Below are 21,125 nucleotides of genomic sequence, written 5' to 3'. Positions count from 1 at the left end.
TATGAGTTATGTAAAGTTTTCGAAAACATTGAATTTGCACATTTTCAAAAGATAGACATACGGTATTGTTAAAGGCCGTGAAACTGATGCTAGAGAAAATGGAGATTATCACTGCATATTGTATGTTGTACCTGTCCCAATGCAAGCAGTATTTCCAGTCCCTGAAGCACTTTCATGACTGGTGATGACACAGGCAGGTCCAGCACACGGTTGCACACTTGTTTCAACTGGAAAAAAAAAAGAGGAAAAACAGGAAAACATGCCCAATGAGACATCATGAAATCGATGGTTCGAAGATAACTCATCTGGTCAGTAGGATGCATGATGAAGAAAAGGAACACAGAGAAATGCTGAGCAAAAATGAACAAGTCAAAACATCAAGAAGTTTTGGCATAAAAGTGGCTCCAAAGCCACTTTTTGTGAGCAAGGCTTTTAGTACATGAAGGCCGAAACTTCTATGGAAGTTGTAAACCTCTTCACTTCTGGTCAGCATTTCCCTGTGTTTTTCTTCAACAGGTCTTTATAATCTTTGCAGCCCCCCAAAAAGAGAATTTCCACACTTCAATGCATCAATAGTAATGGATAGTGAGCAACAGGAGCACTTATAGAACCTGACACCTGCTGTTCTTCTAGCATCATGAAATAGCAAGAAAATTGATCCAGTCAGACTTGACCTCTAGTCAAGGACCGAAATTTTCGGGCATGAAATTAGCTAAGAGATGTACAGGCACACTTTGGTGCACTGAGTTTGCACAGAGGTACTATCAAAAACTTAAATTTCTGCAATTCCTGCAAGATGCATAGCTACACACCTGTATATGATTACTATGCACTTTCATATGATTTTATGGGCTTAGCTTTTTTTTCCCTTATGCAAAATGGCAAATACTAGCTCAGTTATGGCATGTTGTTAGGCTAGCTGGTTCATAGATTCAGCACAAGTTTAAACTGTGCAAAGAAGACAACACGTAAGAACACAGAAACATGAACACACACAAAGCACAGACTTTCAACTGTGTTTATCTCTTGAAGGTAGAACATTTATAAGGGATGACAAGGAGCAATTGCACAGATAACCTTGCACAAGGCTGCGAAAATATAGTGAGACCTTAGATGGTCACATCAGGACCCTTCAGGGCTTGTAACGCGCACATGGTCTCATTAATTTTCGCAGCAAGATCATCTGTGCGATTGCTCCTTGTCATCCCTTATGTATGTTCTACCTTCAAGAAATAAACACAGTTGGAAATCTGTGCTTTGTGCGTGTGTTTGTGTCTATAATCTTACATGCTGTCTTCTTCATGCAGTTTAAACTTGTCTGCTGGAACCAGCTCAATTAAAAATAAATAAATATGGTGAAACTAGCTCTGCTGTTTAATCCATCTATTTAATGTATGCTGGCATTACTGTAATGACAGTAATGTAATTTATGGAATACTGTGTCCGCAAGTCCTTCCTTCAATGCACGAACGCAATAACTCAATAGGTTTGATTTGCCTATAAGCTGAGCATGTCCATCCTACACGGTCGCTACCCTCTATTTTCCATACACAGATAGCTACATTTGCTGAGCACACCTTAGTAAGGCCTGGGTGTCCAGGGAACTCCTCCAGAAGGTCCTGGATTCTTGTCACCAGGCGACGCAAAGGGCCCTCACACAAAGATGTCTCTTGCAGATCAGCATCATGGTACAGGTCGATCTGGCGTCCAGTGGGGTGACCTTTCTTCTCCGGTTTACCTTCCACTAGGCCTTGCTGCTCTAGGGAAGCTGTGTCTAGGCTCAATTCCAATGACCAACAAGAGACCAGGTGGCAGCCTTGCAAAGCTACATCAAGTGTTGCATCTGCATGCATAAAGGCATCAGTGTCAGACAGAACCAGCACAAGGGCACGCCAGTTGACTTGCACCAAAAAAAGTTAGAGACGAGAGAGAATAGTAAAGGTGCATTAGTTTGGCTCCTACCACGTAAGAAGTTGAAGTCACAATGATACAAGCCTGCTCTAAATTAGCACCAAAAAAAGCATGCCAAAGCATAATTCTAAGCCACTTGATAGAGCAATTAATGAACGAAAGAAGGGGAATTCTGCATCTCACCTCCAATTGCTAGAGCAATTGGAGGTCAGATGCAGAAACATGTCAGAGTTGCTTGCAAACAAACATAGCAGACACAAGGCGCATGGTACAACAGCACAACATGAGCATAATCCTGCCACAGCAGATGCCTTTCCAACCAAACACAATGCAGCAGGAGCTCCATCGGATTCTTGGTTACACATTGAGTAGAAAAGTAAAAGTGCCTCTAAGCGCTTGAAATAGACCAGACAGACATTTACATGACACTTTGCTGGGTTAGTCGGTTCACAGAGACCAGTTCGGCCAGCCCACCTTTATACATAATAATAATATCCGGGGTTTAACGTTCCAAAACCACGATATGATTATGAGGAACGCCGTAGTGGAGGGCTCCGGAAATTTTGACCATCTGAAGTTCTTTAACGTGCACCTAAATCTAAGTACACGGGCCTCAAACATTTTCACCACCATTGAAAATGCAGCCGACACCTTTGTGCAGCGATATTCCTTCTGTCGTCCAAGTATAACATTATGCTGGCCAAATCAGTTGACAGGCAAATGTGTTTTGAGTGCTTGATTTCAACCATCAAACTGTAAAGCATGCCATGAGGTTCTAAGCACTAGAAAGTGTCAAATGCGCCATATGTTTGCCCCTTCCTTGATGCACGAAATGTACGATAATAACTTCTACAGGAGTGAAAGCAAACATACACAAAAAACTGAGAGGGAAAGGTTGCATCCTTCTGAAAGTAGCACAAGACCAAAAAGAAAAAAAAATATGTGAGGCAAAAAGGAAATCACTGTACTTTGTGAATATAAACTTCTAGACAAAACGGAGAGTTTTGCTCGACACCTATTTTACCCTGGTTACCACATCCACTATTTTGACTAGAAATCCGGCAGTCAAGACCACTTTAGCTCCCCTGACAAGACTTTTCAATCTTTAAAAGTAATGCATCAGTGTATACACATTACAAATCAAATAGACCCACAAATACATAAAACTGAAAGCTCCACATAAAAATCACCACTTTACCCAGGTGAGCTCCATGCTGCTGCAAAGTGCTGCGCAATGCCTCATGGCGCAGCATCAAAGCACTCAGGCAGTCAGCTTTCCCTTCTGTTGTTTTGGGGTCGGCAAGTAGGCAGTGAGCTTGCCACACCTGCAGTGCTTCACTGCCACTGAAGGCAAATGCTTGTGCCACTGGCAAAGCCTTCTCAGGCTGCGAAGGTCCATCTTCGTCGTCTTCAAACTCCTGTAGCAGGGAAGATAGGATGCCTTAAATGCAACAGGTTAAAATTATTCCTTCAAGTTACAATTTAAAGGCAACTCAGTTGCATTCAACAGTATTGAACCATGTGAACTTGAAACTAAAAAAAAAAATTTAAAAAAGGGAATAGTAAAGGTGCATTCGTTTGGTTCCTACCATGTAAGAAGTTGAAGCCACAATGATACAAGCCTGCTCTAAATTAGCACCAGAAAAAGCATGCCCAAGCCCAATGCTGAGCCATTTGCTAGAGCAATTGGAGGTAGAAACATGTTGCTTGCAAACAAATGTAGCAGACACAAAGCACACAGTACAACAGCACAACATGAGCATGATCATGCCACAGTGGATACCATTCCTATGAAGGGTTTCGACTAGGCTTCTGCGAATATTCTAGCACTTCGAATATTAGAACGAATATTACAGTACTCGAATTCGCTTCGATTCGAATTTAAATTATTGGAAATTTCGAAGTATTCGAAATGAACGAATAGGTGTATATTAATCCGCATGTAACCCCCCCCCCCCTGTAAAGGTAGTTTCACTGCAACGGAGGTGTGCTATACCGTGAATACACCTTTCCAGGAAAAATCCGCACTGCTGCGAAGCCCCGCCTCAAGGTTAAATGAACACATTACCCTCAGCTCGATTCCCCATTTTTTAAGTTTAAAAGCTTGTTATACTGGCTTATATGCTGTAAGTATAGTAAATTTTAGAACGTAACATATTTTACAGGTGATCACTTGCATTGTACCGAAAGTCAAATCCTGCTACTATTCAGAGTTGCTTCCACTTCATTTGAACCAGAAAGAATGACATTTGCACATGCCTTTATCAATTAAAAAAATATATATTGTGCAGGTTAGTTGGGTCATGACAAATATACTCATTTTTTTTTTATAATATGTGATATATACTATTCGAATTCGATTAGAAATTAGTTGACCAAATCACAATTCGCTTCGAATTCGCTTCGGACCTCAAATTTACTATTCGCACAAGCCTAGTTTCGAGAGCTCACCTGTGAGTAGCTGGGAAAGAGAGCATGGCACTGCTGCTCATCCAACACTTCCTGGCTCTCCTCACCAGCGTGGGTGCGATACTGGAAGAGGCTCTGCTCTCGCTCCTTCTTTTCCCGCTCCTCTTCTTCGTTGAGTTGCCATGAGGTCAGCAGCTGCCAGAGAACAGGACGTGCTGCCTATGCAGGACAAACCGAGGACACAGGTAATACAGTTAGATAAGCTAGCTGGCTAGAGGATCCTTGACTCATGCTAACAGGGCAGAATTAAATGGAACAAAGAGAAGCTTTTCCACCTTTGTGATGAAGTCACTCCACAAAAGTTTGGTAGAATGAACGTTCCAGAAAGGTATCGCTCCTGGGTTCAAACATCAGTCCAGGACACATTTTTTTGTCCACTAAGAAGCTTTTCTTTATGAGAAATATATATGGATTTCCTTGTAGCTTTGTGCTACAAATAGTCAATTTTCCATTTCATTACACTGAGACTTAAGAATGCATGATTCACACAAAGCCTGCAATGTGGTATGTAATCCAGATTATTACTACATCGTTGAATATTTTACAAGAACAAAGCTGTGCTGATAAAGTGTACTGTATCCCAATCTGCCGTTGAAACACACACAGCAGAATCAAGTTAAGCAAGTTCTCATGTGAAGAAACAGTGCAACCTCAGGACAAGAGTTGAAAGAGACAGGATGTCACTTGAACAAAGCATGCTCTGTAAAAGTGTCAGTATGAGTGGCATTAAGAACAGCTAACAGATCCAGTGCTTGGTCACTGTCAAGAGCAGACGTCAAAAAAATTTGAGTGATATTAACGACTTTCAAGTCTATGAAAAATCATTTTCAAGGACCAAGGCAATATTACGTACGACAATTCAGAAATAAAACACTGTCTTCAAGATTGAGCAATCCTTCATTTTTCCTTCTTTTTTTTTTTTCACACAACAAAATAAAGGCACAAGAAGGCATAGTTGCCTAACCAATGCCAACCACAACTTCAGCCAGCAGGAATGGATCGGCTTGACTTTTTGACTGCACTGACTTATGTTTCTACAAAATTCAATTTTTCATGCATCTACAAAGATTGAAAGGTTCTCAAGGCCCTGACAATGGAGTTTTGATATTCAAGGGTTTCAAAAATTCCTATGAACAGTGCCAGTAGGCCACAGCCACTTCAAGATGTCCACACTGTATCATGTCGTCATATCCGAAAGCACAACCTACCTTTAGCCAATCGACGGCCCTGCTATGGTCTTGCTTCTGGCCAGTGACCAACTCCTGCAGTGCAGATCGAAGCAGGAGGAACTGGTGGCCCCTGTTTGTAACAAGATCCATCAGCTGTGGGCTTGAGAGCAGCGCAGACAGGCGGTGAGGCGGCAGGGCCGATGGAAAGGTCAGCGACTGCTCTAGCATGTGCCAGCACTCCTGCAGAGTAACACGCAAGCATTATGTATGCTGCTGCCATACATACAGTTCAATAATGAAGGAAAATGCCTGAGAGAGCTGAACAGCATTAATACCCACATTTGAAACGTTGCACTTGGAGGTCACCAGCACGGCAAGCATTCGAACACCATGTGTCAGCTGCAATGGAGGCAAAACAATGAGCAAGTTAGAATTACCATGGAACTAATGACTCAGAGTGCATCAAAACTTCTTTGCAGACTAGTTGGTTCATACTTGTAAACTCGACTTACTGCGCAACCAGCAGGAAAGAAGAAGGGAGACAGGAAAGAGCGCAGTAAGTCGAGTTTACAAGTAAGACTCAGAGTGGTTACCATAATAACACAATAGAAAATAAAGATGTTTGTGTTCTAATTTTCTGTCATGTTAGATGCAAGGAAAGGAATTTCCATTCGAGAGCGAACCTAGCTGTCAGTGATAAATAAAGCAAAAAAGCAATACTTATTAACTGCAAATGTTCATGCTCCTAAGAGACTGCCATGGATACCACAGCTGCAGTGAAAGTGACAAGGTGCTGCCAACTACACTGACTTCACTGACTGTGTGCATTATAAATTTCAAGCATTTATAACGTCAACCCTCTTTCACTTGAAAGAACTTAATGAAGTGCAATATTACTGCCTACAGATCCAGTGATACACACAGTAAGTTCTCTGCTCCAGTATTCGATTTCCCTGTTCCTTACTGCAGTGTTTGCAGATTTATAGCCACTGAAATACATAAACAATAGAGAGATAGAATACAGGAAGGGCACGGAGGTTAACTACAGTTTGTCTAGTTTGCTACTCTACACATGGGGAGGGGAATAAGGGGGTAAAAGGTGAACAATAAAAAGCTGTACTAGACTGCTCGTGCCAGATCTCAGCTGCGAGCTGACCTGAGCCAATCCGGACAGGAAGGGGTAGCACAGGTCTCGAAAAGACGAGTGCTCCTGACGAAGTTGCCTGCACAGTGTCTCAAGGGCTGTCAGCCATGGCCAGACATCAGCAGTTGGAGCCCGTGCATCTCGCCAGGAAGCACACAGGCCCTCCAGCACTGACTCCACTCGTTCAACACTTGCCAGTGTGGAGGCACAGTGGCGCATCTGTTGGGCAAGGTCTTCGTACTACATTGGCAAAAGGAAACACAAGAGAGGCATGTTTATCGTCAGTTCATAGAGCCTCCAAGCATTAGCTGATGCTGTATATAGAGCTCCTATCATCTATAATACTTTAAATTGATTATTATTTTGATGTTCTGTAATTTGCTGATGTACTCAGTACTCGGTTCATCTACTAAGTTGTTATTCATTTGCTAAAATTTCAGCAGCATCCATGTTTTTTATATGTACTGTACACCTCATTCTCTCTTGCTTGTTGTGCATAACCTCTTTCCTCTGCATTGCATTGGGCCCTGCGGTTATAACTAATAAATAAATAAATAAATAAATAAATAAATATAAAGTAGGTGATAGCAGACAAATAAAGACTCCTTATGATCCAACAAAGAGTTGGCGCCTATTTGATGCAAAGTTTGAGTTAGTAAGGTAGCAGCAGCAGCAGATGATATGTATACAGTATCATGACAGGTGGTTGTTACCTCTTATGCTATGAGCAAGAAGGCAATATTTTATGCTTGTTGAGAGAAAATTGTTGATGAGAAGCGTAAGCACAGCAAAGTACGACACATGTGTAAATACATATTTAAGGTTTATGCCTCCTGTGTAATGGTGGACCCTACCCCCTCGTGCCTATTCTTAGGGATACTGGATGATAAATTGTGCAATCATTGACTGGACATAAGGGAAAAACATACACACTGAGGCACTGTGTCCTGTGTGCCCCATCAATGGTATGCAATCTACCATCCAGTATGTGACACTGACACGTCCAGTCATCAACCCTACCATTCTTGGGGACTGACCAAGGATTGGCAACATGTGCGCAGTGGCCTACTTGGCAAGACTGAATCCACTGGAAAGTTATGCTTTAGTGTAATAGAAGCTACAGAAGTGCTGTCCAAAATTAGGACTGATGGTCATTAATACAAACTGCTTATTCCATAGATTACTTCAGCTACTTAATGGCATCAACCCCAGCACAAATCAATCCCAACCAAGCCCATGTATTTCTAAGAATAGCCAACATATTCATCACTAGTACAACTTCCTTTGGCTACCACGCAACCTAGAGCTAACTGCGATGGTTCTGTCTGTCTGTCTACAACACTGACTAAAACAACTACACTCCTCTTCCCTTAAAAAGAAGCATAGCAATCCTTTTGGGATGGCAGTAGCACTGGATCAGACTTGTACCTTGAAATCACACTGCAAAGTAATGGCATGTGGAATTACTTTTGGTTACTATCTTATCTGCCAAGAAAAACGCCTCCTTTTTACCTCCTTACCGTATTTACTCGAAATTAAGCCGATGTAGTTTTTTTTTTTTTTTTCGAAAAAGCGATGTGCGAAAGTGGAGGGGGTTGGCTTAGATTCGAGTACAATGATTAAGTTCTTTTTTTTTTCTGGCCTTGCGACTTTCGGGGGTCGGCTTAGAATCGGGGCCGGCCTATATTCGAGTAAATACGGTATGTGAATGTTTACTCATTATTCTGTCAGCCACCGCAGTACAATTCTAGTTAGGATAATATAACCTGTCCTGTTTATGCTTTTTATTTGTGTGAAACTGATGCCACTACCATGAGGAAGGTGTTGCTATTGCACAACAAAGCCAAGCAATGCAGTGACTGCTTTTAAAATGTGGCAACAAGTGCTGTCAAGTGGTAGCATGATAATTACACTAAGGAGTGTGTTTTACTGCTGCATGACATGCTACCAAACATAAAACAAGAGAGTCTAATGAGCCTGCACTGTATTCCTATCATATTCTTGGGCTTTATGTGCCAAAAAAATCCCACAATCTGATTAGGAGGCATGTTATAATTGGGGGTGCCAGATTTATTCCAACTTCCTGGAGTTCTTTAATCCTAACCCATCGTATGATGCATGAGTGCTTTTGCATTGCAGCTGTGATAGCAGTTTCAATCTTGAGCTCAGCAGTGCAATGCCGTAGCCACTGGAATGCTGTGACAAGGCATTGGCACCCATTATGCAGCTGATGTAGTAACAGCAGCAGGCAACTACAAGTGGACAAGGTAAAGTACATCAATAATAACTGAAACTCATGTGCTGTGGCAACACAAATGCATTAATTCAAGTTTATTCTAGGCTCGAAAGGTCTTTCCCAACTGCTACGCTGAAGTTGCTACTAACTACAGATGCCGGATAGTTGAATGCCTTGGTTTATTATTTTTTTTTCACTGAAGTACCTCAGACTAGCCTAGTCTGGTACTTCAGCACAGGCATTTAATTTTATACTCCACGTGCCTTATCCCTGCTTACGTACAAGTACATTACATGAAAGCGGCCCACTGTAACCACTAGCCTAGACAGTTCCCACAACAGCAATGCCAAAATCCTACAGGTGTGAATGATAAAGCTTTGAATAGTGCATCCAGTACTTGCCTGTGAGTTAGGTGCCCTGTGGGCCTTCTTGGAGGCCAGCTCCTCCATTTTCATCTTTAGCTGCTGGTGGCGGCACTGCTCCAGTTTCAGTGCGGGATGCGTCACCTGATTCTCATGCTTTCCCAAATGTGCCATGATGGTCCAGTCCCTGAGCTGTCGTTCTGCTTCCAGGTATGACAGCTGTGAAAAATGGAGCACAGAACAACAAAGACATAACTTCACTTCTTCTTCACTTCACTTCACCATAACTTCACTTCACCATAACGCAGCTAAAGAGGTTGAATTGCTCTACCCAAAGACAATAGGCATGCTTGCGCTATGCAGCAGCACTCGTTCTTTACAGGCCACAGCTGCCGCAGCAGTAAGGTGTAAGTAGGATGGCAACAAAATCCCACGCAATGAAGTGTTGTTCCAATAAACAAGCTAGTACAAAGCAACTACCCTTTGAAAGATTAGAAACAGCTTTTGGGAGCACAACAAATGGAAACCTCCTGCCACACAAATCAAAATTACTGCCACACGCCCTTGCATGCATGGATGTGCGAGCGGTAGCCAACACGCTGGCTCAAACAAACCTTAGAATGGAAAGTGAAGGTTAACGGCGCAAGAAAAAAATTCTCTGCATTCATGCAGGTTGACCGCAATTGCTGGGCTAAAAAGAGTTTAAAAATTGGCTTGTTTTTCAAACATACATACAGTGCCGTAAATGTATGGCATCAACCATTTGGGACTTGTTCGCGGCACCATACACCTACATCACTGACCCTGAAGGGTTAAAAATCACTGGATGTAGTCACCACCTCCAGTTTGAATCTGCCCAGGACAACCCGGTACAAACTATTTAAGCCTTCAACTGACCTCTTGTTGCGTGTGTGCCAACTTCAGTGCCGCCTTGTACAGTGGATCAACTGGGTCCCATGGAACCAACATTTGTAGTGCACAGAGGCCTACACGAGCCCATGTCAGTCCTAAAGACCACAGCCAGTCCCTGCTGTAGGAGCCTGGAAAACACCAAGGATTGCAAGTAAAAAAAAAATTCAGTGTCAAGAACACTGAATTTTCCGAACTGTGGTTCACGTAATGGGCCATCTCAGCTGCCCATAATCCAGATATTTAAAGTACCATACAGATACTTGAATATTTAGGGTTGGCATTATTCACTATTCATCTTCCCTAAATGTTGACTATCTAGCCAGTAAGAGCAGATGTGGTCCAAAACGTATGTGCGTCACTAAGGTGCCCATCTGTGTTACTTTCATTTACCATTGCTCTTCAGTACATCAACAGAATGAACAATGCAGCCATAAGGACGTCAATGGTGCACACTGCTACAGTGACGAACAGTAGTTGGTGGCAGTTTCATGAAAGTAAGAACACTGCCAAGAGAGATCAATAATGCCCAAGCAGCCACATTCCTCCCCAATAAAAATGCCACTCGACTTATACACGCCAAAGAATGACAGTAATTTACATTGAAGACAGAATCTCTCCACAACATCCACAGTGAGGTACAGGTATGCATGATCAGCATGATGTGCTCAGCATGATTGATCAACACAATGTGCTTAGCAGACCCCAAGCGAAAAAACATTTGTCTAGAGGCCTTCGTGCCAAATCCAAGCTGCAATTAAGGCCAGAATAGCAATCAGGCATTTCCTTTAACCAGACTGTACTGTACATCAAATTGGACAGCAGTTTCATCACACATGCTCTAAATCACATTGAATGCAACGAGGAGGTTGCTAGTTTATTATATGTAGAATGATTTTAAACAGTCATAACAGAGAAAGCCAATAATAAAACGAAAGATAAAATTACCTTAAGCTAAGACCTTGCTTTACCTTACTTATTGTGGCTTTGCAACAAAACTTGTCTGCAACTGTGTCAGTAAAAATCACTTTCATAGCCACCCACCATAGAAAAGGCAAAGCTTTCCCATGTTCTATCATTAACTTACCATCGTTCACACTCAGCTGATGAACCATCAAGGTTGTGCTCTCAACAAGTGACCTTAAGCATTCAGGAAGCTTGAGGGTTTCACACCGATTCTGGTCACCACCTGCTGCTTTGACACCAGGCATCGCAGAGACCACCATGGGAAACCACTTGGCCAATGCACCAGAATGATGAAGCCTGCAGAGGAACCACTACCACGATCAATGTCTCCTCTAGGTGCATACATGCTAAACTTGTCTTACAGAACTTTGACATATGCACAACAAATTAGTCTCACATTCTGGCATGGTCAGAATACAGAAGCAAGAAAAGAAGCATAAATCAGGTTAAACTCATACCATCTTAGCCTTTCTAAGCAGGAAAGGTCGGGAAAAGTTACCAGTCAGGGTTCCAACTTAGTCTCAAGTGAGATTCAGCGCTCTTTAGGAATAAAGAATTAGGCAGCGTCAACAAGACATTACTACTGTTTATACAGGAATCTTGTAATACAAGAATGGTGACAGTTCCATCTTCAGTAAATGTCTCTCTGTGGTATTCAAGAGGAACAAATGCACTTTCACTACAACTTTATATTTGCCTTTAGCGTTTTTTTTACATGCTTCGCCTCTCATAGGATCTGGAAAAATGGAATGCAACTACTCAACTTCAATACTGTAAACACCTGAATGCTTTCAAATGATTCGATGGGCCTAGACTGGGATGAGTTTAAAGGGGGACACTGATCTCAGAGACGAAATATTATGGAAAAATAATTTTGAACAAGGTATTTTTGTAACATACAGGCAATGTTGCAAGTGCTGAACAAGTTTCCCACATCTTGGATTGATGTTTCGGCCACAATAAGAATTTATATTACCAAGACAAGTTATACATAAAGAAAACACTAAAATGGGCTATTTTAATGCCATGCTGCTGCAGCATATGCCATTCAGCAGCATGGCATGAATATAGCCCATTTTAGTGCTTTGTTCAATGCAACAAAGCTAGTCAAGCTCAGTGCATGGGTCGCTGAGAACAATTACTGTTCTGTTCCCATGTATAATTATATATGAGCTCCTGTGCTAAAGCTTCCTCAACATCTAATGCTACTGATAAAAAGCTGATATGATAATATAGTATTTTCTTTTTTTTTTTTTCAGTAGCATACACTAAAAATTTTAGTGCCACTAAAATGACCTTAAATATAGCATCTATATAATCTCTCTCAGGTTGCTTGCATACTTTACCTTAACAAATATGCTATATAAGAAATTAGTCACCAGCAAGCTTGTCAATATGCCTTCAGTTAATTCAGCTGCAAGTGAACAGTTTGCATGTGTTGTAAAGGTGAGAGTGGGGGTTTAGAAATTCCCCAAGTAATTTAAATGCACTCATTGGAGTTGGCTTCTACCTTGAGACACAGCAGTAACAAAGGATTATGTATAAGGACACCACAGGGGGCGATATCAGACATGCCTCTCAGTATGTGCTGCAGATCGAGCAATGCATTGCTAAAAAGCTACCGTAAAATCCCGAGCAAGCGCCCCCCCTTCGGTGAAAGACAATACGACAAGATTTGGAGGGTCATGGATCGAAATTCAAGATGGCGGCGGAAGAGCCACTGGTAATAAAAAAAATTCGCACCTGTGGTTCTAATGAAATGCTTTATTGAGTAAGCATGCATTCACTGTTCCCAAAATATTTAAGAAATAGTGAAAGTGGCAGGAGGAGAGGGTGGGAGCGCTTGCTCTGTCATTGGCGCATATTTCAAATCTCAAAGAAAGGAGGGGGGTGCTTGCTCGGGATTTTACGGTAGACAGTAAAAACTAGCAATCAGTCTAAAATGAGCTGGTGTACCTAGTAGCAGGTCAGAGAAGGCCTCAGGCCGACCTCTCTTCCCTTCATGTGTGAGCCACTTCGTGTTTTCATGTTTTCTGTATTAAGCATCTGCCTATGCACTTCCAAGAAGAACATTGCACATGGGTTCCTGCGCTATCAAAATTAAGCAGCACTACCAGTTAGGTTGCTAAGGTTACAAGGTGTGTCAACCTAAACCTGGCAACGTTCTTTACATGGACATACCAGAATGACTTTGGGCCATTCAAGTGGCTCAGTAGAGTCCTAAGCAGCTGCAGCTCAGAGCATTTGTCCTTGCGAGCACCTAGAGCAAGCTGAGATGCCACAGCCGTCTCAGCTATAAGGCAGCAGGAAGTTGTCACAATGGGCGTCAAGTACACATGATGATCCTGCAAAAAAGTAAAATAATATAAAATATAGAAAAGAAACCATTAGTAGGGAAAGTTGCAGCAAATTAACGGACAATGCAATGCCCTTGTGAAGTGTTTTGATTGAAATGAGGAAATCAGTAAAGAAAACATAAAATGTCCTAACTGCACACCTGCCAAGTTTGGAGAAACGGAATCCGAGAGATCTACTCAACAGGGGAGGGGGGGGTACTGCGATAGCAATTATATGGACACTGTCAGCGGGATTTTGCGGTCGTCGCTGATCTGTACAGAGTCCAAACCGATAACATCGCTTACGCATCATCTGTTTCACGTGCCAGTAAAAGCGCACTAGCGCTAGGGACGAACGCGGTTGAAGCAGAGATGAAACGACCCGGCCGTCACCGTCGCACTATGGTCGCGTGAAAGGCACATGCGATAACATCGCTTCCGCGTGCGAGGCCTGTCGTCGCTTGCTACTTCGTGCGCAATTAAACTGAGTTGAACCTTTCTACCATCGTTAAAAAAAAAGAAAAAGAATCCTTTCTACTAATTGGCCAGACAACTTTGCTCATGTGGCCAGACAAAGCACTGGACGCGCGGGGCAAAACTGGATTTCCGGGAGATTTTCCTATGGCCCGTACAACCGAGAGAAACGTTCAAAATCCGGGAGTCTCCCGGGTAATCCGGGAGACTTGGCAGGTATGTAACTGTAATGCTGGATGAAGACTTACACCTGCCGCTGTTATTTCCTTATATGTTACACCACCTGAAGTGAATTCATGCACTTACTTGCAGGAATGTTCTACTGGTATCTGGCAAACTGTGAGCCAGTGCTGTTTCAAGTATCCGTGGTGCATCCCACAAACCACAGAGGTGCTCAACCCACCAGGTTGTCATTTCACCCTGCATGGAACGTGACACAACATACTCAGACTCTGGTATGAGTAAGCAGTTACTGGATGTAAGTAAAATGTGACACTGTAAATGCGGCTGCACTTTTCTTTTATTCTGCGTTCCTTGTGTTTCTAATTTTCCCTCCAGTATAGTAGTTGCATCCACTTTTCCCCATTGTTCTTGGCTGCCTTTACCCTTTCATTTGCAAATTGCCAAATACTTCATTAGTTTCCTTGCTTTGAGATCCCACAAAATGGCAAATTTTCCTACCTTGGTCTTACTTTTTCTGTCTCTCTAAGCTCAATCTTTCCTGCCTCAACACTAATGTATGGCAACTTCCCACCCTTTCCACTAAAAACCCAAACTGCTCGTACCCTAAGAGTCAGATCACCTTTCAATGCTGTTGCTGTGAGCCACTGTTCTTCATCATTCCTTACAAACACAAGTCCTGCAAATCAGCCTCACAGCCAGCATTTGATATCAGGAAGAGGAGGGGAGTTGAAGGGGGTTGAACCTCCTCCAACTCGGGCTATGCCTATACTACAAATGCACTCCATTTGAATGTGATATAAAATATAAAAATGAAATGAATTGAGATGAAAATTATTTAACCTCATTTCTGTTATCCGAAATTTCTGCACTTTAGGGCTTAATAAGCAAATCAGCTATGCAGACATCAGCAAGATGGAGAAAGATTCACAAAGGGGAAAATTTTTTACACCTTTAGAAATCTTTGTTTTATGCTTTACATTCAACATGCAGAATACCACATTGCCAGTAAGCATGGGCAGTGTGAGAATTCAAGTGTGGGAGATGTACAACCAGAAATGCTGTCCTTTTTCCTTTGTGTGGCGCTTAGTGTTGATGTCCAGCCAACAAACCTGAGCTACTATTTTCACACATCAGGAGTCTGAACACTCCTTCAAAAGAATAGCGAAATCTGGCAATAGCTTTAGAATTTGCTCACAGCCAACTAATAGGGGTGTGCAAATATTCGAAAATTTCAAATAACGAATCGAATAGCATAGCATTCTGTTGGATTCGGTACTCGAATGAATAGTGCATATTCGAAATACCAAATATGTTTTAATAGGGGTGTGCGAATATTCGAAATTTCGAATATTTTTCTAATAGTGTTTGCTATTCGATTCGATTTGCACTGGAATTTTACTATTCGAACTTCCCAAAGACAAATACAGTCAACGTCCGATTGAAAGTGACCCCTACAAATTTTCAATATGCTTCACCTCATTACACTCTCGTATTGTGGCAAAGCTGCCTTTCAAGCTCCGTTACGGTCCAACTTGGCCAAGACACAGTCAACGTCCGATTGGAAGTGGTCCCTAGATTTTCAATATGCTTCACCTCATCACACCCCCGTATTGCGGCAAAGCTGCTTTTCAAGCTCCGCTACGGTTGCAAATGTATTAACCCAAGAAAACGCTGGTTCCAACATGGAGATAAAAGATGTGGCAGAGTTGGGGGCTCAATGCTGTTTTGGACCTGAAATTTGGGCAGCAAGTCCGAAAAATCGGACGCCGAAGCTTTTTAGCACTCAAAATTTCAGATGTTCTTATATATCGACATCTACGAGGCAGATTTGGAACTCCAGACTTGAAGGGAGCACACCTTTGTCCGCCACATCAGTTGGGCTTCCACAGAAGTTGAAAGAGGAGGAGAGGCTGAGGAAATGGCATCTTTGCCTATCACGTGTAAAGTGTTGTCGGCAACACTTTGGTTGCACCAAATCATGTACATAAATACAATTCGGCCTCTACATTGCCCCACTCTTGATAAGACAACTATGAAACACCACCCTGCCAGCACTTCATCAACCTAGCAAAAAAAAAAACACTTTCATGCTGCTATCTCATAAGAACATACTTAGGGATTCTCTGCAACTTTTTTCTGTAATGTCACTTCGAAGTATTCGAAAAATGTTTGAGAAATATTCGGAAATTATTCGAAAATTATTCGATTCGATTCACACTCAATCTTTATTATTCGAATTCGCTTCGCACCCAAAATTTTGCTATTCGCACAGCTCTAGTTTTTAATAATCAGCTGCGACGAAAAATGCTCGAAGGAATGAGACGTTGGAACCGCGAGGGATAACTTTTCTTGTTTTCATCATCAAGTTACCAGATGCATGCAGCCCATGTACTTACAGGATGCTATTGATGCTATATTGATCACAGGATGAAGGCGATTTTGCTTAAAACTCCAGTGTCACATTAGCGACAGTGTTATCAATCCACTACCTTCACCATGACATTCATGACAATGTTAACTCATGAAAATTGCTTAATATTTATGCATCAGTTTTATTTAAAAGCTGTTGACCACCATGAATACTGTAGTCACTGTTATATTTCATCCTGCAGTTACAATATATTTCGAAGGCTCTTGTTGCTACCGTATACGAGCTTGCCTCAGTTTAGTTATTGCGATATTTTTGTCGGTTAAACGTAATCGTAATGTTCCTTTGTTAAATTTTGTGAATGTTTGTTTCAAATAAGATGTTCTTTAATTCTTGGGCTGTTTTGAATATTGTTACCTTACCAGTATAGGGCTGCTTTGAAAAAGGTCACTTACTATTCGAAAACTATTCGAACAGTATTCGATTTGTATTCGTATTCGATTCGGTACTAAAATTCATTATTCGCGCACCCCTACCAACTAAGCTATTTGAACCACAGCTGGTTCGGTTAACTAAAAAAAATAATGCCTGCCAATTCAACAAATATTGACACTCAGTGATTTCCATATACTGTCCCTCTCCTGTAGGCGCACAGCTTTTCTGCGCACACTCAGTACTATGTCACATTGCAGATTACTACCGAGCAAAGGGGAACAATCTAAATGTGCCTGGTGCATGATAATGTCAGCTTTGCCTACCTTTGCTTTTCTAGTGTAAAAGAAAGAAGGGGGATACAAAATTTGACAACACTTAGCTCACAATCCTCACTGTTCTAACTGTTGCTTCCTGAAAAAATTTGCATTGTCTGCATCACGAGCAAAAGAGACACAAGAGAGCACACACAGGAGGCTAACCTCAACCTCCACTAGCATGCTTAAAAAATCTTGACAAAAGATGACTACCATTTCATGACCTCTCCACTGCCCTGCCTGCTGATTTCTTTAGCATATAAATAAGTGGATGCAGTGATCACAGTTGTCCTTTCATTTCTCATTCATATGCTTCTTCCAAGTGCAGTTGTGCTCAGAAATGTGAACGAACTAAAGCTGAAACACTCACATGCATCTATAGTATTTAGAAATATGCTTTGAGTAGCATAACAGCATAGGCATTGTACTTGTTATGCCATTGCAGCAGTTCAGTTTCACATCTTCAATAGCAGATTCTTTTTTTTTTTTTTTTTTTCAGTTAGCTAACAACACACACTGCCACAACTTAAAGGTATGCACCTGTGAGCGGTTCTTCAGAGCCAAAGTCACAGCCACAGCATGTAATGGGTGCTGAAATTCCAGCACTGGGAAGGCAGTGTCGTGGCCACTCAGGTGTGCTTCAAATGCTTCATTCTCATCAACCAACTGTAGCAGACATCTGAGTGCAGAAACAGGAGCCAATGTGTTGCCTGGCTCCACTGCTGCAGTATCTTCTTGAGCATCATCCTCTTGATTTGGGGTACATGCAGACTCCAACTTGGCTAGGGCAACTTCTCCTGCAAATAAACCAGAGCGTCCAGGCACAGCCCATGCTTAGCCCACTTCAAAGACAAAAGAATTAAAGCCCCTCCTTCCCGTCTTTTTCTTACATCTCATTGCTTCACATCCAGGTATACAATGGCAAAAGACTGTAAGCAAGCCTAAATCTACGCAACTTGTCATTCACATCACAAGTTTTTAAAGACGTGAACTAGACTTCTGGATGCTGAAATGGTGCCAGCCGCAGGTTATTAGGTAGACCCAATGCTTCGAGACATCTGGTCCCTTCCTCAGGGGTTGACTGTACAGGTACAATGGCAACACAGTCATAGAGAAGTATGAGTCCCCCTGACTTCTGTAACATTTTTTCCCAAGTAGTGTTGTGCTACTTCTTTGTGGATGACAATTTATTGTATTGCTAATACACCTTGGAACTTCAGCGAGAAATTCTTGACAGCACTACTGTACAGATTTATTTGAAATAGAGCCATTAGAATAGGGCCAGGATAAGAACACTGTTGTGGTCACAGCATAGGTAATGCCACCAGGAGACTTCAGTGAAACACTGTGAAACAGTTGAGGACTTGGCCACTGGGAGCCTAAAAGCAACATTATATTTTCTCATGCCATCAAAACTCACTTTTCAGCCAGCCAGTGAACTGGAAATTCTAGTTACATCCCTTTCAAGAAATTTTTAAAAGGCATTTTAACCAGATGGCCTTATCTTGGTTAAAAAGAGCCAGTAAAAAAAATGTCGCTCCAATGCATCTGTAGTCTTCCCTGGTCTCACTTATTATGAACTCAAATCTGTACTGATAATTGCTATTGGATTGACTCACAGCCTAGGGGTATTACGTCAGATCAGTCCCCAGTTCCATTCCTCAGAAGTCAATCTGTTGAGCTATGATTTTAGAGAAATAACAAACAACATAGTACAAATACTCCAAAGATTGATCAGTGCTAAGCTCTGCCTGTATGCCTGCCTAACTTTCCTCATGTTTAGCTTGCCTACAACAACATTCAAATAGAGCGAGTAGAACTATAACCTAATACATCATACACTGAAATTAATGAAAACAATCATGTAACCCCCCACCTCCCACCCCCTCAATTACACTCACTGTTACTTAAAACAGAATGTGAGTTTCTGGAATACTGATAGACAATTACAGACCTTGTTCAAAGCGCCCTTGCAGGAGATCTAGCATAGAAGTTTCTAACAATGCCAGAGCGGGCAAAGCTTGGCCCAGGGGCACAGGAAGCTTTCCAACAGCCTCTCGACCACACAGTGCATCCCATGCACATTGAGAGAGTCTGAAATGAAAAACAATGCAATGCCATGTAAGGCATGACTGCCGAATATTCACATCATTTAACATCCAAATGTCAATGTGAGTGATAGCTTGCATAAAAGGTTACTCATACTGAGAGACACTTAACGAGTGAAGGACCAGCAACTAAGACTGTCTTTGTCACTGCTTCCCAGTGTTTCCTTGTGAAAAAAGCACTGAACTCCAGTGACTCTTTCCATTCAATCATAAGCCTCTGACTCACCAATACATTTAGTAAATCTAACATAAACTTGAGAAGAACCTCATTAAAAGAAAAAGCTGGGCAAGTCAGTTTGGTTTACTTGATATTTTAATAGTGCTAAAAACCAAACACAGAATGTGAAGAAAACAGGACAAAGAACCCTCCAGTACCCATGGAAGACTTTAAACTTAAAAAATGATTACTCGATGTGAAGGTAATGTATTAATTTAACCTTGAAGTGGGGCTTCACGGCAGTGCAGATGTTTCCTGGAGAGGTGTACTCACGGCATAGCACCTCTCCACTGCAGTGAAAGCACCTTTACAGGAGGGTTACATGTGAACTACTATACACCTATCCGTTCATTTCGAATACTTCGAAATTTTCAATAATTTAAATTCGAATCGAAGCGCATTCGAATACTGTAATATTCGTTCGAATATTCAAACTGCTCGAATATTCGCACAAGCCTAGTAGTGGGTACTTTGCTAAAATCTGCACCCCTTTGAAAAAGACACAAAAACACAGAAGTGCTCGCATGAGGAGATCAAAGGGCCAATTTACTGCAAAGTATATGTATTGCTAGTTGCAGCTAATTTGTCTTACATGAGTGCAGACAGGCTTTTGCCTTCTTGTGTTACAAGAGTGTAACACCGGCCGAATTTTTTGCCCATTACTACACTAACAAATAACTTCTCCTATGCTTTGCATGGCTTCATTATCTGTTTGCTTCATAAACTGATCATTCGCACTCAGTGAAAGTATGGTCTTTTAAACATGCGCAAGGTGACTGCGGTGTAGTGTTTAAGATGCCCAGTTTGAAGCTGCATGATTGCTGGTTCAATCATAGCTGGTTCTTTCTTTTTTTTTACGCTACATTGTGACGTACCAAAAGCAAAGCATTATGAACATGTGCACGAATGAACAAGATTGGCACTTTCTCTGGCTCATAATTGCTGTTCGCTACGAAACATAAGGGTGGGGTTGAACTGCCGAGCACTCACCCTGATGCCCTTTCGAACGCACTGGCAGCTTCTTCACTGTTCAACGTGCAGGGCTGGCCAAGGAGCTTCACTATGTGCTTCCTGACCTTGTGCATTGGTGACAGCTCAGTGCTGAGCGTGTCATTCATGCTGGCAATGATGGAGGCTAGCTCCTGGTAGCAGAGGGCTGTGGTCTCTCCCGAATGGTCCTCGCCACTCGCAGATCCCTCTCCGAAAGAGAGCAAGTGCAGCAGATGCTTACATAGCCAGCTCCAGTGCTGTGCAATCTTTGCAGCTCGTGAAGCACGGGTTCTAGTGGAAGCATCCGTGCTTGTGCTTGACAGCAAGAAATGCTCAAGATGTTGCTGCACCAGACGTGCCTGGGAAAAAGGGTTGAAAAGCTTACACAAGTTCCTCATCCCCAGGATATTGTCAAACACCAGACATGTCCTCAACCTACTCACATCTTCCTTACAGCTGCATTTACACTTTGAGCTTCATGCTTGTAATCTACCCTGTACTTTTTATCCTTAAGGACCTTAACAGCAGTCTTTT

The 21,125-nt window shown here is 42.0% G+C and overlaps 1 protein-coding gene across 1 annotated transcript in view; it reads right to left on the bottom strand.

Moving 5' to 3' along the window:
* Nucleotides 1–21,125, bottom strand: part of LOC119396912 (midasin) — a 153,804-nt gene that overhangs the window by 47,236 nt on the left and 85,443 nt on the right. Inside the window, exons 40-54 of the mRNA XM_037664292.2 lie at nucleotides 20,592–20,950; nucleotides 19,231–19,370; nucleotides 17,817–18,073; nucleotides 14,283–14,396; nucleotides 13,348–13,511; nucleotides 11,288–11,463; nucleotides 10,189–10,331; nucleotides 9,331–9,510; nucleotides 6,706–6,933; nucleotides 5,889–5,948; nucleotides 5,589–5,789; nucleotides 4,363–4,539; nucleotides 3,110–3,329; nucleotides 1,578–1,843; nucleotides 132–227 (exon numbers count right to left, since the gene is read on the bottom strand). Of these exons, the coding sequence (XP_037520220.1) occupies nucleotides 132–227; nucleotides 1,578–1,843; nucleotides 3,110–3,329; nucleotides 4,363–4,539; nucleotides 5,589–5,789; nucleotides 5,889–5,948; nucleotides 6,706–6,933; nucleotides 9,331–9,510; nucleotides 10,189–10,331; nucleotides 11,288–11,463; nucleotides 13,348–13,511; nucleotides 14,283–14,396; nucleotides 17,817–18,073; nucleotides 19,231–19,370; nucleotides 20,592–20,950 (2,781 nt within the window). The remainder of the gene's footprint in view (nucleotides 1–131; nucleotides 228–1,577; nucleotides 1,844–3,109; nucleotides 3,330–4,362; nucleotides 4,540–5,588; nucleotides 5,790–5,888; nucleotides 5,949–6,705; nucleotides 6,934–9,330; nucleotides 9,511–10,188; nucleotides 10,332–11,287; nucleotides 11,464–13,347; nucleotides 13,512–14,282; nucleotides 14,397–17,816; nucleotides 18,074–19,230; nucleotides 19,371–20,591; nucleotides 20,951–21,125) is intronic.

The sequence above is a fragment of the Rhipicephalus sanguineus genome, chromosome 6 (assembly GCF_013339695.2).
Source record: "Rhipicephalus sanguineus isolate Rsan-2018 chromosome 6, BIME_Rsan_1.4, whole genome shotgun sequence".
Taxonomy (NCBI): domain Eukaryota; kingdom Metazoa; phylum Arthropoda; class Arachnida; order Ixodida; family Ixodidae; genus Rhipicephalus; species Rhipicephalus sanguineus.
Note: the sequence above shows the minus strand (reverse complement) of the source record. Positions and strands in the feature narration are given on the sequence as shown.